Here is a 14,113-nt window from a genome sequence, read left to right as displayed (position 1 = left end):
AAAATAGCGCCTGAAAAACTCCTGCCCAGCCTTCTCAATGTGAAAGCCCGAGGGCTTTCACACTGAGGCGATGCGCTGGCAGGAGAGAAAAAAATCTCCTGCAAGCAGCATCTTTGGAGCGGTGAGAGGAGCGCTCCTTCCCATTTAAAACAATGGGAAACCGCGGTAATCTGCAGAGGCGCATTGCTTAATCATGTATTTGAAGCTATGATTAAGCACTGAGTTACAGTGAAACACGTTAGCTTGTATCTGTTTTTTTGCTGTGGCATGTATTTTTTGTGATTTGATTTTACAATAAAGGAACAATTTTTTGGAGTGCGGCTGTCCAAACCGTTCTTCTTATCCTTGCATTATCCTATGCATTGGCAGCACCCATGGCTTTGGATTCGGTGAAGAGGTTCATCAACCACACCTGAGCGGTAACTCCCTTCTTCTAAAAATAAAAGTTTGGCACCGAAGCATTTTGAGGTAAAATCACATGACCGTTATTATTATTCCATCAAGACAAAGAATCAATACCCATAGCAAGATTATTTTTCTGTAGGCATTGATTATTTTATGTCTTGATGGATTAAAAATAAAGGTCACATGATTTTACCTCAAAATGCTTTGGTGCCAAGCTTTTATCTTTCTTTATGAACATGCCATACCTGAGGGCCCGACGTGGAAGGGGAGAATGACTGTAGTGGTTGGTGGTGCTACTACAATAATCACCACTGTCTTCTGTGTCCTGTGGCTGCGGCTGTCCTGCTGCATAGTAACCACAGGGTGTTACTCACTTGGCACAGTACACCTTACATTTTTCTCAATGAATGCAAGGTGTTCTCTGACTAGATGAGATGGAGAGGATGGCGATTGTGAAGTCACTGCTCCGCCTCATCCAGTCGGGGAATATCTGGTATTCATTTCAAAGAAACCGTAAATAAATGATGATATGCGTGTATTAATATAAATAATCAACAGTGTCTATATTTCCCACAATCAGTGTATGATCGTAAATTGTGTGTGTGTGTGTGTGTGTGTGTGTGTGTGTGTGATATATATGGCCGTCTTATTCACAGAATAGGTGCAGGAACTTCCCCTTTTTTGAATCACTCCTTTTCTCCCCCAATACCCACCTTCGAGCACCATTCCTTGGTTCCATCCCCTACCCACCTCACAGTACTGCGCTTTCAGACAATACAGTACCAGCTAGCATTTTGTGGTGCTAAGTAATTTATATAGAATTTAGTAATTATAACATGAAAAGCAGTAAAATAGATCCCCTGCAGCCAGCAATAATAGACCCCCCCTAACAACAATGGACCACCCACCACAAAATCTCCCCCCCCCCCCCAGCAACAATAGACTCTCCGGCAGAAGCAACAAACAGATATCCCCGCACCCAGGATCAATAGACTCTCCGGCAGCCAGCAACAATAGACCCCTCCCTCAACAGTAGATCTCTCCAGCAACTGACCTCCCAGGAATATAAGACCCACTCCCAGCAACAATAGGTCCCCCACCAGCAACACTAGAGCTCCCTCAGCGAAAAATAAAGCCCCATGAAAAAAAAATAGATCCTCTCCAGCTAGAATAGATCTCCCAGTAGCAAGCATCAATAAACCCTGCAGCACACCCCAGCACTTCTTGCCATTACATACAGTCAGTGCTTGAGGTGCCGGAACTGCATTTCCCCACGTCCCCGCTGGGGAAAAAAACTCTATCTCTCTCTCTATATATATATATATATATATATATATATATATATATATATATATATATATATATATATATATATATATATATGGCTTTTTTTCAGGGGGAACTTGGGGGAACTCGGTTCCACCACCTCTGGCTCAGACCCTTTGGTGCCTGCTCACCACAATCACTTGTAAACACAGAAGTCTGGTTTCTGTGTTTACAAGTGACAGCTCTGCACTCTGTGTGTAACCCCCCTGAACTCTGCACTCTGTATGTAATGCAATCCTGGTATTTGATGCACCTTTAAGACCCTTCTACTGTTTGTGAAATCTGAACGGGTCGTGGTTGAGTTCCTGCACCTATTTTCTGAGAAAAAGCCCTGTATGTATGTGTATATATATATATATATATATATATATATATATATATATATATATATATATATATATATATATATAATAAAACTGTAAATAAATCAAAAAAATGGTGAAAAATGTCAATTTCTAATAATCCATCCATTCAGCCCTCCAATTATAATGCTTCCAATATATGCAAGGAAAAGTGTATTAAATAAAATCACACTCACATAGTGTTGCAGATGGCATCACTTTGTACAGAAAGTCAGCAGCACTACAATGAAGATAAGCTTATCACAGCCAAGAGCAAAGATCACTGCACTCAGTAAACATCCAGCTCTCCTTCTGACTCCCAAGACCCGCCCAACATGTTTCGTCAGTCGTGACGTCTTCAGGGACACAAGCTCGTGTACCTGAAGACTGCATCCTAATTCACTTAATTCACTTATGCATGCAATACCCCCTTCCCCTTTGTCCCAGTCATGATTGAATACAACCTAGTTGATATAAAGAGTTTCAAAAAATAAATCTATACCTGGAATTTAGTTTTTGTACAGTTAACTGTAATAGAGTGTCATTGTATTACTACATGGGTGCTCTTTGGGGCATGTATTAAAAAATAAAGATTACAAAGAATGAAAAGTAATATGAGTCGGGATGCAGCAAGGGTATACAAGTCCTTTGTAATCACAACTGTGGGCAGCTGCAGGGTCAGTGCTTGAAATCTTTCACAGGATTATAGGTCAATATCTTTGGCTTAACCTGTACTCTGATAACAATATGACCCCACTTAAGGCACTCACCTTCCCAGCTTCCTCCGCCCTTGGTGCCTCTTTGCAGCCAACCCAGTGTAGGAAAAGAGCAGCCACTCTACAGGTTCAGGTCTTTAATGTAGTTTTATTGAATTGGCTCCAACCTACACAAACTCCTCCACTGACTTCTTTCGCTCCAAATGGAGCTAAACTTCAGTTTCTACAACTCTGGTCTGTAGTTCTGTCAGCAGTATGCGAGCTGCTGCCCAAGGCAGGGAGATGTGATTGCCATTATAACTATCCTATCTGTTTGCTAATTTAGGCTTCAAAATGAGTAATTTACTGTTAATTCTTACTAAACATCAAACTATTCTACAGCACTATGGAGATCTGATAGAAGACTTGTTCTATTTATGCTTTGACAGTTTCACACTTCCCCTTACCTGAGCTAGCTGCATTACCTGGCCTTCTTTTTTAGTGGATATATTGTTTAGTTTTCCAGGAATACTTATGCATCCTAAAGTTGCAATTATTTCTTTATTGTACTGGAGCATTGTATTTATCTTTATTTTTTTTGTTGTTGTTTGTTTTTTTAAATAAGTTACTACAATAGTCTGTATATATTTGTTTTATAACCAGCTGAAGGCTCCACAACCAAGTTTGGATGAACAGACTGATGAGCAGACCATCTCAGCAGACCTGGAAGAGGTAATTACTTTTAAATACATTAAATCACAGTTTTAAATATAATAAACACTTCCCACCCGCCATATAGCAGAATGATGTGCGCAAAGTTATCCTGACTGGACGTCATATGACAGTCTGACCCAACGCATCACCAATCTCGGTAAAGAGTCTCTGACGTAAGCTCTTTACCATGTGGTCAGCTGGGTCCAATCACAGCATAAACAGGAAGAGCAGTGTATCAGCTTTTACTCCACTCGCGCTGACAGATGCGAGTAGAGGAGAGACGATCGGCAGCTCTCCTGACAGGGGGGTCTGCGCCGATTGATTATCAGTGCTGCCCTGCCCACCCAGGTCCACCAGGTATGCCCACCTATGACCACAAGGTTTGCCAATCAGTACCCATTAGAGGTGCCAATCAGTGGCTATCAGTAATGCCTACCAGTTCCTCCTCATCAGTGCTGCCTATCAGAGCCATCAATCAGTGCCCATCAGTGCAGCCTTTCAGTGCCCATTAGTGTGTCCTATCAGTGCCACCTATGAATGCCCATCAATGCCCATCAGTGCTGCATATTAGTGCCTCATCATCAGTGCCGCCTTATCAATGCCCGTCAGTGCAGCCTTATCAGTGCTCATTAGTGAAGAAGAAAACGTTCTTATTTACACATTTTTATAACGGAAACAAAAACTTTTTTTTTTCAAAACATAATTACAACAACTGACATATTAGAAACATTACCTTAATTGGTCACCTGGATGACTAGACTATTCGGCCCCTACAACAGTGAATACAAAGGACCCATTATCACAAGTATAAACACATCCCGCAAGGGTTTGCTAAGAGAGACAAAAGGTGTTCCAATTGGCACAATTAACAATACCAAGAGTGATCTCCCCCCTCCTCAGCCTAGTACAGTGGTTCTCAACAGGTTTGCAAGATAACTGAAATACATCACAGGTGATATAATTTGCTGCCCAGTGATTGCAGTATTCTAGTCTGCATCTCCCCAAGGTACTGTAATACTTCAAATCTGGCCTGTTAGTGGGCCCTCAGGACAGGAGTTGAGAACCAGTGGCCTAGTAGGTAACAGACTATAGCAGGAGACCTCAGTACCAACGAACATCCGCATGGAAGAAAACCATTGGGCCTTCAGGAAAAAACTTAAGACCCACCTCTTTTGAAGGATAAAAACGACACCGGATGGAATAAGCGCCATAAGGCGATTTAGTTTGCATTTGTAGCGCTATACAAGTTATTCACTCACTCACTCACCCACAATTAACTATACAAACAGTGATCTCCCCCTCATCAGCCTAGTAGGTAACAGACTATAGCAGGAGACCTCGGTAGCAGACTGTTTGCTCCTACATTGAAGAACATGAAACAGAGGTCAATGTGCCCAGCTATTTCAATGAACGTGTACAGTTCAGAATCAAACAAACCAGGAATAGTCTTTATATATTTTCTGGGAGATATTGTGGATAAATATTACTATCCTATAGTAATCCAAACCACGTTCTCAGTGTGCATTAAGTGGTGGTCCATCATTAGAGAATGATCTGCTCTCATGCTAGGTTATAGTCAGTGTGTAAGAGGCTTGCTCCTGGTCCTCTCCAGAAGCCCCTATTCTTGGTTAGGTCTGTCACACTACCTACCATATATTAATTAATACAAAGTGTGTGTGTCTCTAATAAATTGTCTCAAAAAGAGACTGAAGGGCTTGGAAGCTACCGGTAAAGAAATGTATTACAAAAACTAAAAATTAAGAAAAATGTAAATAAGAAAATTAATACATTTTAATTTAAAAATAAATGACTAAAAATAAAAAATAAATAAAGCCCAAAATTTGTTTTTTATTTGCATTTCTTGTGAGGGGTTCTATTGTCCACATATGTGAACTGGGTAGGGCTGATAACACTTAATAACGCTTATGCCACGTACACACGACCGTTTTTCGGGTTGTAAAAAATTACGTTTTTTTTTAAATGTCATTAAAAACGATCGTGTGTGTGGGCTCCAGAGCATTTTTCACTATGTAAAAAATGGCCATTAAAAATTTCGAACTCTAATTTTTCACAACGTTTTTAACATTGTAAAAAATGGTCGTGTGTGGGCTTTAACGACGTGAAAAAAACCTGCATGCTCAGAAGCAATTTATGAGACGGGAGCGCTCGTTCTGGTAAAACTAGCGTTCGTAATGGAGTAAGCACATTCATCACGCTGTGACAGACTAAAAAGCACGAATCGTCTTTTACTAACACTAAATCAGCAAAAGCAGCCCCAAGGGTGGCGCCATCCGAATGGAACTTCCCCTTTATAGTGCCGTCGTACGCGTTGTACGTCACCGCGCTTTGCTAGAGCATTTTTTTCCACGATCGTGTGTAGGCAAGGCAGTTTTAATGATCGGGTTGAAAAAAACTTTGTTTTTTCTAGACCTTTAAAAACATAGGGGCAGATCCACAAAGATCTTCCCCGGCGCAGCGTATCTGAGATACGCTACGCCGCCGTACCTTACCTGGCTTTGGTTCGAATCCATAAAGAATTTGCGCCGTAAGTTACGGCGGCGTAGTGTATCTCTCACGGCGTAACGGCGCGGAATTCAAATGCGGCGAGTAGGGGGCGTGTTTCATTTAAATGAAGCGCGTCCCCGCGCTGAACGAACTGCGCATGCGCCATCCCTGAATTTCCCGCTAAATGACGTCGCAAGGACGTCATTGGTTTGACGTGAACGTAAATGGCATCCAGCCCCATTCACGGACGACTTACGCAAACGACGTAGAATATTTAAAATTATACGCGGGAACGACGGCCATACTTAACATTGAGTACGCCACCAAATAGCAACTTTAACTATACGCCGGAAAAAGCCGGAAAAAAAACGACGTAAGAAAATGCGACGGACGCTCGTACGTTCGTGGATCGTCGGAAATGGCTAATTTGCATACTCGACGCGGAAAAGGACTGAAACGCCACCCAGCGGCCGCCGGAAAATTGCATCTTAGATCCGACGGCGTACTAAGGCGTACGCCTGTCGGATCTAAGACAGATGCCGTGGTATCTGATTGGTGGATACCAACCAAAAGATACGACCTGCAAAATTGGCGTAATGGCTTTGAGGATCTGCCCCATATTGTTTTACAACCCGAAAAAAGGTCGTGTGTACGCGGCATAAATATTTCAGTGCAGTGCAACAGAATGCACAGGAAGTTAGGAGTTTACTGTATTTCTGGCAGATCAATCAAGTATTTCTGTACTTGCAGCATTATTAAAGAGACAGAACATGGAACTTATGCATATATTGGAGAAATGTTTTTTTTCCCCCTGGTAATCACCCTATCTTGTGTATGCTTCTATGAACAGAAATCCATGTACAGTTTGCAGCAAGAGCTGGAGAAACTGAAAAGTGCAGAAGAAAGCTCAACAGGCCCAGAAGAAGCACAGCAAATGAAGGTTGGCACAAATTGAGTGATTTGTAGCATTTTTACTTCATTAAAATATATTATTTCTCGGTTTTGCAAAAGGAGTTCAAGTCACCAAGCATTCAGATGATATTATTGGGTTGAGCATTAGTTCAAGTGCCCACATTTGAGCCAGGTCTGTAGCTGACAAAATATTAACCCCTTAGAAGATCTGCAAGACAATCTGTGGAGTGACCTTGCAGAAGACCATAAATCTAATACCCGCCTTTTCTTTGGGATCTGCGTCTTGTGTTGCAAAGTCCAGGCCATAGATGTGGCCAGAGGCCAATGGTAGTGGTTTACAGTGACAGATCTCCGATTGTCTAGAGAGATGATGTGGCAAAAACAGTGTACTGGAAACATTACTTTGTCTTTGTCTGTCACCTTCTGCTTTCTCTGACAACAGGAGAAGACGACTGACTAGTCGAATGTACCATGAAGTATATTTTCAATACTCATTAAAGCAGGGATCGACAAATCCCAGGCGCCTGGGCGACTAGAAATAGTGTCCTGGCGACTTGGCTTGGAAGGTGGGCTGGCGCCACCTGGTGGTGAGCCGTTGGTATTACAAGTTATTACCACCAGATGTGAGCTGGCGCCATCTGGTGGTGGCCGTTGGTATTACAAGTTAAGCATTACACGTTAAACAGCAATTCTAATGTAATTTTTCACTATTTTCACTGCCATCTTCTTCCCTCTAATTAGAACCCCCAAACATTATATATATTCTTTATCCTAACACCCTAGAGAATAAAATGGCGATCGTTGCAATACTTTCTGTCACGCCGTATTTGCGCAGCGGTCTTACAAGCGCACTTTTTTGGGAAAAAATTACACTTTTTTTCATTAAAAAATAAGACAACAGTAAAGTTATCCCCATTTTTTTTTTTATATTATGAAAGATAATGTTACGCCAAGTAAATTCATACCCAACATGTCACGCTTCAAAATTGCGTCCGCTCGTGGAATGCCGACAAACTTTTACCCTTTAAAATCTCCATAGGCGACGTTTAAAAAAATCTACAGGTTGCATGTTTTGAGTTATAGAGGAGGTCTAGGGCAAGAATTATTGCTCTCGCTCTACCAATCGCGGCGATACCTCACATGTGTGGTTTGAACACCGTTTACATATGCGGGCGCTATTCACGTATGTGTTCGCTTCTGCGCGCAAACTCGTCGGGACGGGGTGCGTTTTCTGGCTCCTAACTTTTTTAGCTGGCTCCTAGATTCCAAGCAAATTTGTCAACCCCTGCATTAAAGAGGTGGCGCTCGGTGTACTTTATCACCCTAAAGTGGTTGAAAACCTAGTTACACCACTTGTACCTACAGGTAAGCCTATAATAAGGCTTAGTCAAATAACAGCCTATAATAAGGCTTACCTGTAGCTACTGTAAATATCTCCTAAACCTACACACAATCGGATAATCCGACAACACACATTTGTTGGCGGACAATTTTAAAGCATGCTATCCCACATTTGTCCGCGTCAAATCCGACAACAATTGTCCGATGGAGCGTACAAAAACGGTTGGATTTTTCGCCAACAGCCTGTCATCACACAATTCCCATCGGATAATCCGATCGTGTGTATGAGGCTTTAGTCTCTAAAGTGCCAACATTTGCTAATAATTGGTATCATTTGCCCTAGCGCAACACTGTGTAGTTGCAATGCCTTGAAAAAGTATTCATACCCCTTGAAATTTTCCACATTTTTGTAATGTTACAACCAAAAACTTTAAATGTATTTTATTGAGATTTTATGTTATAGACCAAGGGTCTGCAAACTTTTGAAAAAAAGGGCCAGTTTATTGTCCTTCAGACTGGATTGTGGCCAGCGTGGACAGAAAATGTCCTGGGCCGGGCATCACGGACAATAAATTTTTGCCCCAGGGTTGGTGGTCAATAGGAGGAGGAGTAGTGCCCCTATTAGGAGGAGGAATAGTATCCCATGATTGGTATCAGTGGAAGAAATAGTCCACCATTGTTGGTGTCAGTGGGAGCAATAGCGTCCCAAAGGGCCGGATAAAGGCTAGCAAAGGGCCACATCTGGCCCTCGGGCCACAGTTTGGAGACCCCTGTTATAGACCAACACAGAATATGAACTTTATGGTACAATGCTACATGTTACAATTCACTCATCCTGTAAAAGTCTCAGATATATTACATTCTATACAGTAGCTTACTTTTCTTCTAAATTTAGTTTAATCTTTAAGGCTTTTTTTCATATATATTTAAACCTAACCTATCCTTCGCTGGAAATATTGTAGGAAAGACTTGACAAGGAAAAAAAACTAACACGGGACTTAGGTCAAGCTGCTAACAAACTATTACAACTCTTCAAGGCTGCTCAGGAACAACTTGCTAAGGAAAAAGAGCACAATAAACTGCTGCAAAGCCAACTCAAAGTGACGGTACTAACTCACCTTTCTCGCTGTTAACCCTGTCTCTTCAACTTCCTTTATAAACCTAATAAATCACTAACTATGATAACTAAAGCTACTGCTCTGCTGCTTCCCTGCACACACTCTGATGATTATACACTCGCATCACAAGTTTCATCTAAATATTGGTTCAGTGTACAAAATGGAAGATTCTACTGTGCATGAATACCAGGTACATTTTAATCAATTTCTGTGTCACTGCAAATATGGGCACTTCATACATAAGGATCTGACTTGGTAAGGAATCTGCTGCAGATATCTGATTAAAAGAATTGTAAACGGGTTTTCTACATTTCCTAATATTGTAGGAAGGGAAAACATCCATCGGTACTCTTATGCCGCGTACACACGACCGTTATTCATGTCATGGAAAAAAATTAAGTTTTTCTCGACATGATTCCTCTCAAGCTTGCCTTGCATACACACGTTCGTGAAAAAAAAATGCTTGAGCACAGCACGGTGACGTACAACACGTACGACGGCACTATAAAGGGGAAGTTCCCTTTCGAATAGCACCACCCTTTGGGCTGCTTTTGCTAATTTCCCCGTCTCATAACTTGCTTCTGAGCATGCTTGTTTTTTCCCCCCTCGTTAAAGCGTACACACGACCGTTTTTCACGACGTGAAAAGCGACGAGAAAAAAGAGCAGGTTCTAAATTTTTAACAGTAATTTTTCACGTTGAGAAAAATGCTCTGGAGCATACAGACAACCGATTTTCACGACCAATTTAAAAAATGCCATTTTTCGCCTCATGAAAAACGGTTGTGTGTATGCGGCATTAGGTCTCCACCAGAAGTCCACTTGCTCATTAGGGAATCTGTCCGCTGATCCATGCTAAGCAGGCGGATTTCTGGTCCTTGTCCGCTCCACTTATGCAGCGCGCACACAGCCCGTTCTCTATGGGCGGTCAGATGTAAATGGACCGCCTGTCCATTTACACCTGACTGCCATCCGATTCGCTAGACCAAGGGTGTCAAACTCCATTTCATCGTGGGCCGCATCAGCATCATGATTTCCCTCAAAAGGGCCGGTTGTATCTGTAAGATTAGATGTCAGCGCATCCCCTCCCCTTGCGTTAAATGTCAAGAGCCACCCCACCATCAGAAGTTCAGTCTCCTACTCCCCCTTACCTCACAGTGCACTCCCCTTTCCTTTTGCTGCTGCTGGGGATGCATTGCTTGAAAGCAGAAAGTAGGACCAGGGGAGAGCTGGAGCTCTCCGGCAGCTGCAGAAGAGGTGGGCGGGGCATATAAAATGGCCTGGAGGGACAGATTCGGCCCGCGGGCCTTGTGTTTGACACCTGTGCGCTAGATAGAAGGGGAATGGCTCCTCATCTGTCTTTTTTCAGCTAATTGAATTGAATGTAAGCGGGCAAAAATGGAAACATGTCCGTTTACACTCACCGCTCCATAGAAGTGTCTTCAGAAGTCACCTAGTTAGTAAATAGAGTCCACCTGTGTGTAATTTAATCTCAGTATAAATATAGCGGTTCTGTGAAGCCCTCATAGGTTTGTTAGAGGCAGGGTCTGAATGGATCTGCCTGAAAAATGGACAGGTGGACCCGATCGAACCGCTAGTGTAAAAGGAGCATTATACTGAACAGTGAAGATTGTCTTCAATCCCCTGCCATTATCTTGGCTTGGGCAGCATAGAAAATTAGAACAGAACCACTCAGCCTGATTGACAATAGGACGTTCCAACAGTGCCGCTTCTACTGTCTATTTAAAATTCCTGATGGTGGGGGAAGAGTTTGAATAAATACCCTCTATAGTTTATCACAGATATACAAGCGAAGGGATGTTTTATTGAAAGCAGAACATTCCCTTTAAAAAAAATAATAACAATTGTACTCAGATAAATAAGCAGGCTTCCATTGTTTATGTCCCTTAATGGAATTAAAGCGGAACTAAACTTTCTCAATTTTTGGTAAATAGATAGGAAAGTATATTTAGTATTTTTTTTACATTTTTTCAGTTGCTTCCTGGTTTGAGGCTTAGGTCAAAATGTTTCCATACATCCCAGGAGCCTTCATGGGCATTTTGTTTTCTTTCATCTGGAGGAGGGACTTTCTCAGCCAAGCACACCCTCCTGCTTGCATGCTTAAGCTAAGGGCAGATGGATTGCTGGAAGTAAAATACCACATGAATCATCTAGCTTTACTCAAGATTACTGTGGCTAGAAATGCTAGGGGAGTGTTTTTCAAAGTGATTTCTTAACAAAATAAAGCATGGAGGTGTATATGGATGGGTGAGTTTGCTTTGAATAATAAAAATGAATTAAATGTTTCCTGTAAGAAAGCTGTGGCGCTGTCCTTGGCGGCCTAAATGGCGCTGGTAAATAGGGCTCTCCCCTTTTATAAGACAACCTATGCAAATAGAGGGGCACCTCAACAATTTGATGAAGTGTGGGGAGGGTGGGTTGAGTCTTCTCTAACGGTTTCGGATTAACCGCTTATTTGCTGTGATTACTATTTTTTAACCACTTCCATACAGGGCTGTTATACCGTGTTTCCCCAAAAATAAGACCTACCCGAAAATAAGACCTAGCGCTATTTTCCAGGAGGGCTGCAATATAAGCCCTACCCCGAAAATAAGCCCTAGTTCGAGTTGATTTTTGAGGAAACACGGTATAATCCTGTTACGGCAGTGTGCTGTGTGTCTGTAGCGGTGTCAGGTGCCCTTTAATGCAGAGCGGCGCTCAGCTGATCTCCCCGCTGGTCTCCTCTTCTCCCGCCTGTCTGCGTGGGATCTTGGCCCCCCTCCCTTCACAGAGCTTCGGCGGGTAATTAAAAGCACTGTACGGTGCGGAGCCCCTGGAATCAACGTGTGCGGTATGCAGCACGGATACTTCGGTCTCTTCTCCTGCCTGTCTGCGTGGGATCTTGGGCCCCCCTCCCTTCACAGAGCTTTGGCGGGTAATTGAAAGCACTGTACAGTGCGGAGCCTCTGGAATCAACGTGTGCGGTATGCAGCACGGATACTCCGGTCTCTTCTCCTGCCTATCTGCGGGGAGCTTGGTCCCCCTCCCTTCACAGAGCTTCGGCGTGTCACTGGATCTACAGTGCAGAGCCTCTGAAATCAACATGTGTGTTGTATGCAGCATGGATACTCTGGTATTTACAGTTTTTTTCCCCTCACATGCTGGTGTGCCCTCTTCCCTGCTTCGAGCATTGCAGAGGGAGGGGGCTGGGGTCCCTCGCTGGGAGAGGTGGAGGAAGGCTGAGGTGTTCAGCACTGTTGGATTGCAGAAGCACACACATTCTGTATTGTGTGCTACTGCTGTAAAAGAAAGAATTTGGGCATTTTAAGTTTCTTCAAACTGTGGATTCCTGACAGACAGGGATAGAGCGAATATATTAAGACCTACCCCGAAAATAAGCCCTACTGGGTCTTTTGTTGCCAAAATTAATATAAGACCCGGGCTTATTTTCGGGGAAACACGGTACACACCTCCATACCGGGCCTATTCTGGCACTTCTCTCCTACATGTACAAATCATCATTTTTTTGCTAGAAAATTACGCAGAACCCCCAAACATTATATATGTTTTTTTAGCAGACACCCTAGGGAATAAAACGACGGCCATTGAAATGTTTTATCTTGCACAGTATTTGCGCAATAATTTTTCAAACGCCTTTTTTTTGGAAAAAAATTGTTTCATGAATTAAAAAAATAACAAAACAGTAGTTAGCCCAATTGTTTTGTAAAATATGAAAGATGATGTTACACCGAGTAAATAGATACCTAACATGTCACGCTTTAAAATTGCGCACACTCATGGAATGGCGCCAAACTTCGGTACTTAAAAATCTCCATAGGCAACGCTTTGAAATTTTTTACAGGTTACCAGTTTAGATTTACAGAGGAGATCTAGTGCTAGAATTGTTGCTGGCACTCTAACGCACGCGGCGATACCTGACATATGTGGTTTAAACGGCGTTTACATATGTCGGCGGGACTTGCATGTGCGTTCGCTTCTGCGCGCGAGCTACTGGGGACAGGGGCGTTAAATTTTTTTTTTAGTTCTTTTTTTTACATATTTATTTATTTTTTTACACTTTTTTTTTCATTTTATTTTTTTTATTATCACTTTTATTCCTATTACAAGGAATGTAAACATCCCTTGTAATAGGAATGTGTGTGACAGGTACTCTTTATGGAGAGATGCGGGGTCAATAAGACCCCACATCTCTCCTCCAGGCTGGAAAGCATGAAATCGGTGAAAAAAAATTCACCGATCTCATGATCAGTGTTGCTTAGCAGCTTTGTTTACTTACGGGGACCCGGGCGTGATGTCATCACATCGCGCCCGGGTCCTCCGACGGTCATAGAGATGACTGGTGACCATTCGTTCTCCGGGCCCCCGATGGCACGGGAGAGCCCGGAGAAGCACCGGATGGCGGGATGTCCCCTCCCGCCGCCTGTAAGAACGATCTAACGGCGGAACCGCCGCTATGATCATGATCTTACGTTGTGCAGAATCGCCGGCAGAAGAGAAGGATATCTGAATGATGCCTCTAGCTGCAGGCATCATTCAGATATCCCCCCACAAAGCCCAGGACGTCATATGACGTCCACCCGGATCGTTAGAGGTCCTTTGTGGACGTCATTTTACAATGGGCTGGTATGGATGTGGTTAAGCTGTTACAACAAATCAAGTAAGTTGCTGGTATGATTTGCTCTGCGAATATGTGATGCCGCCTTTTCAGGAAACCTGAAAAAATGTGTGGTGTTTGTC

At 42.8% G+C, this 14,113-nt stretch overlaps 1 protein-coding gene across 4 annotated transcripts in view; it reads left to right on the top strand.

The window, feature by feature from the left end:
- RRBP1 (ribosome binding protein 1) overlaps window positions 1–14,113 on the top strand; it is a 139,007-nt gene that overhangs the window by 118,330 nt on the left and 6,564 nt on the right. For 2 of the 4 annotated variants that reach the window (XM_040351190.1, XM_040351189.1), the window contains 3 exons: window positions 3,431–3,499; window positions 6,837–6,926; window positions 9,202–9,345. In XM_040351190.1, the coding sequence (XP_040207124.1) occupies window positions 3,431–3,499; window positions 6,837–6,926; window positions 9,202–9,345 (303 nt within the window). The remainder of the gene's footprint in view (window positions 1–3,430; window positions 3,500–6,836; window positions 6,927–9,201; window positions 9,346–14,113) is intronic. The other 2 variants (XM_040351192.1, XM_040351193.1) reach the window with 2 other exon arrangements.

The sequence above is a fragment of the Rana temporaria genome, chromosome 4 (genome assembly GCF_905171775.1).
Source record: "Rana temporaria chromosome 4, aRanTem1.1, whole genome shotgun sequence".
In the NCBI taxonomy this organism is placed as follows: domain Eukaryota; kingdom Metazoa; phylum Chordata; class Amphibia; order Anura; family Ranidae; genus Rana; species Rana temporaria.
Note: the sequence above shows the minus strand (reverse complement) of the source record. Positions and strands in the feature narration are given on the sequence as shown.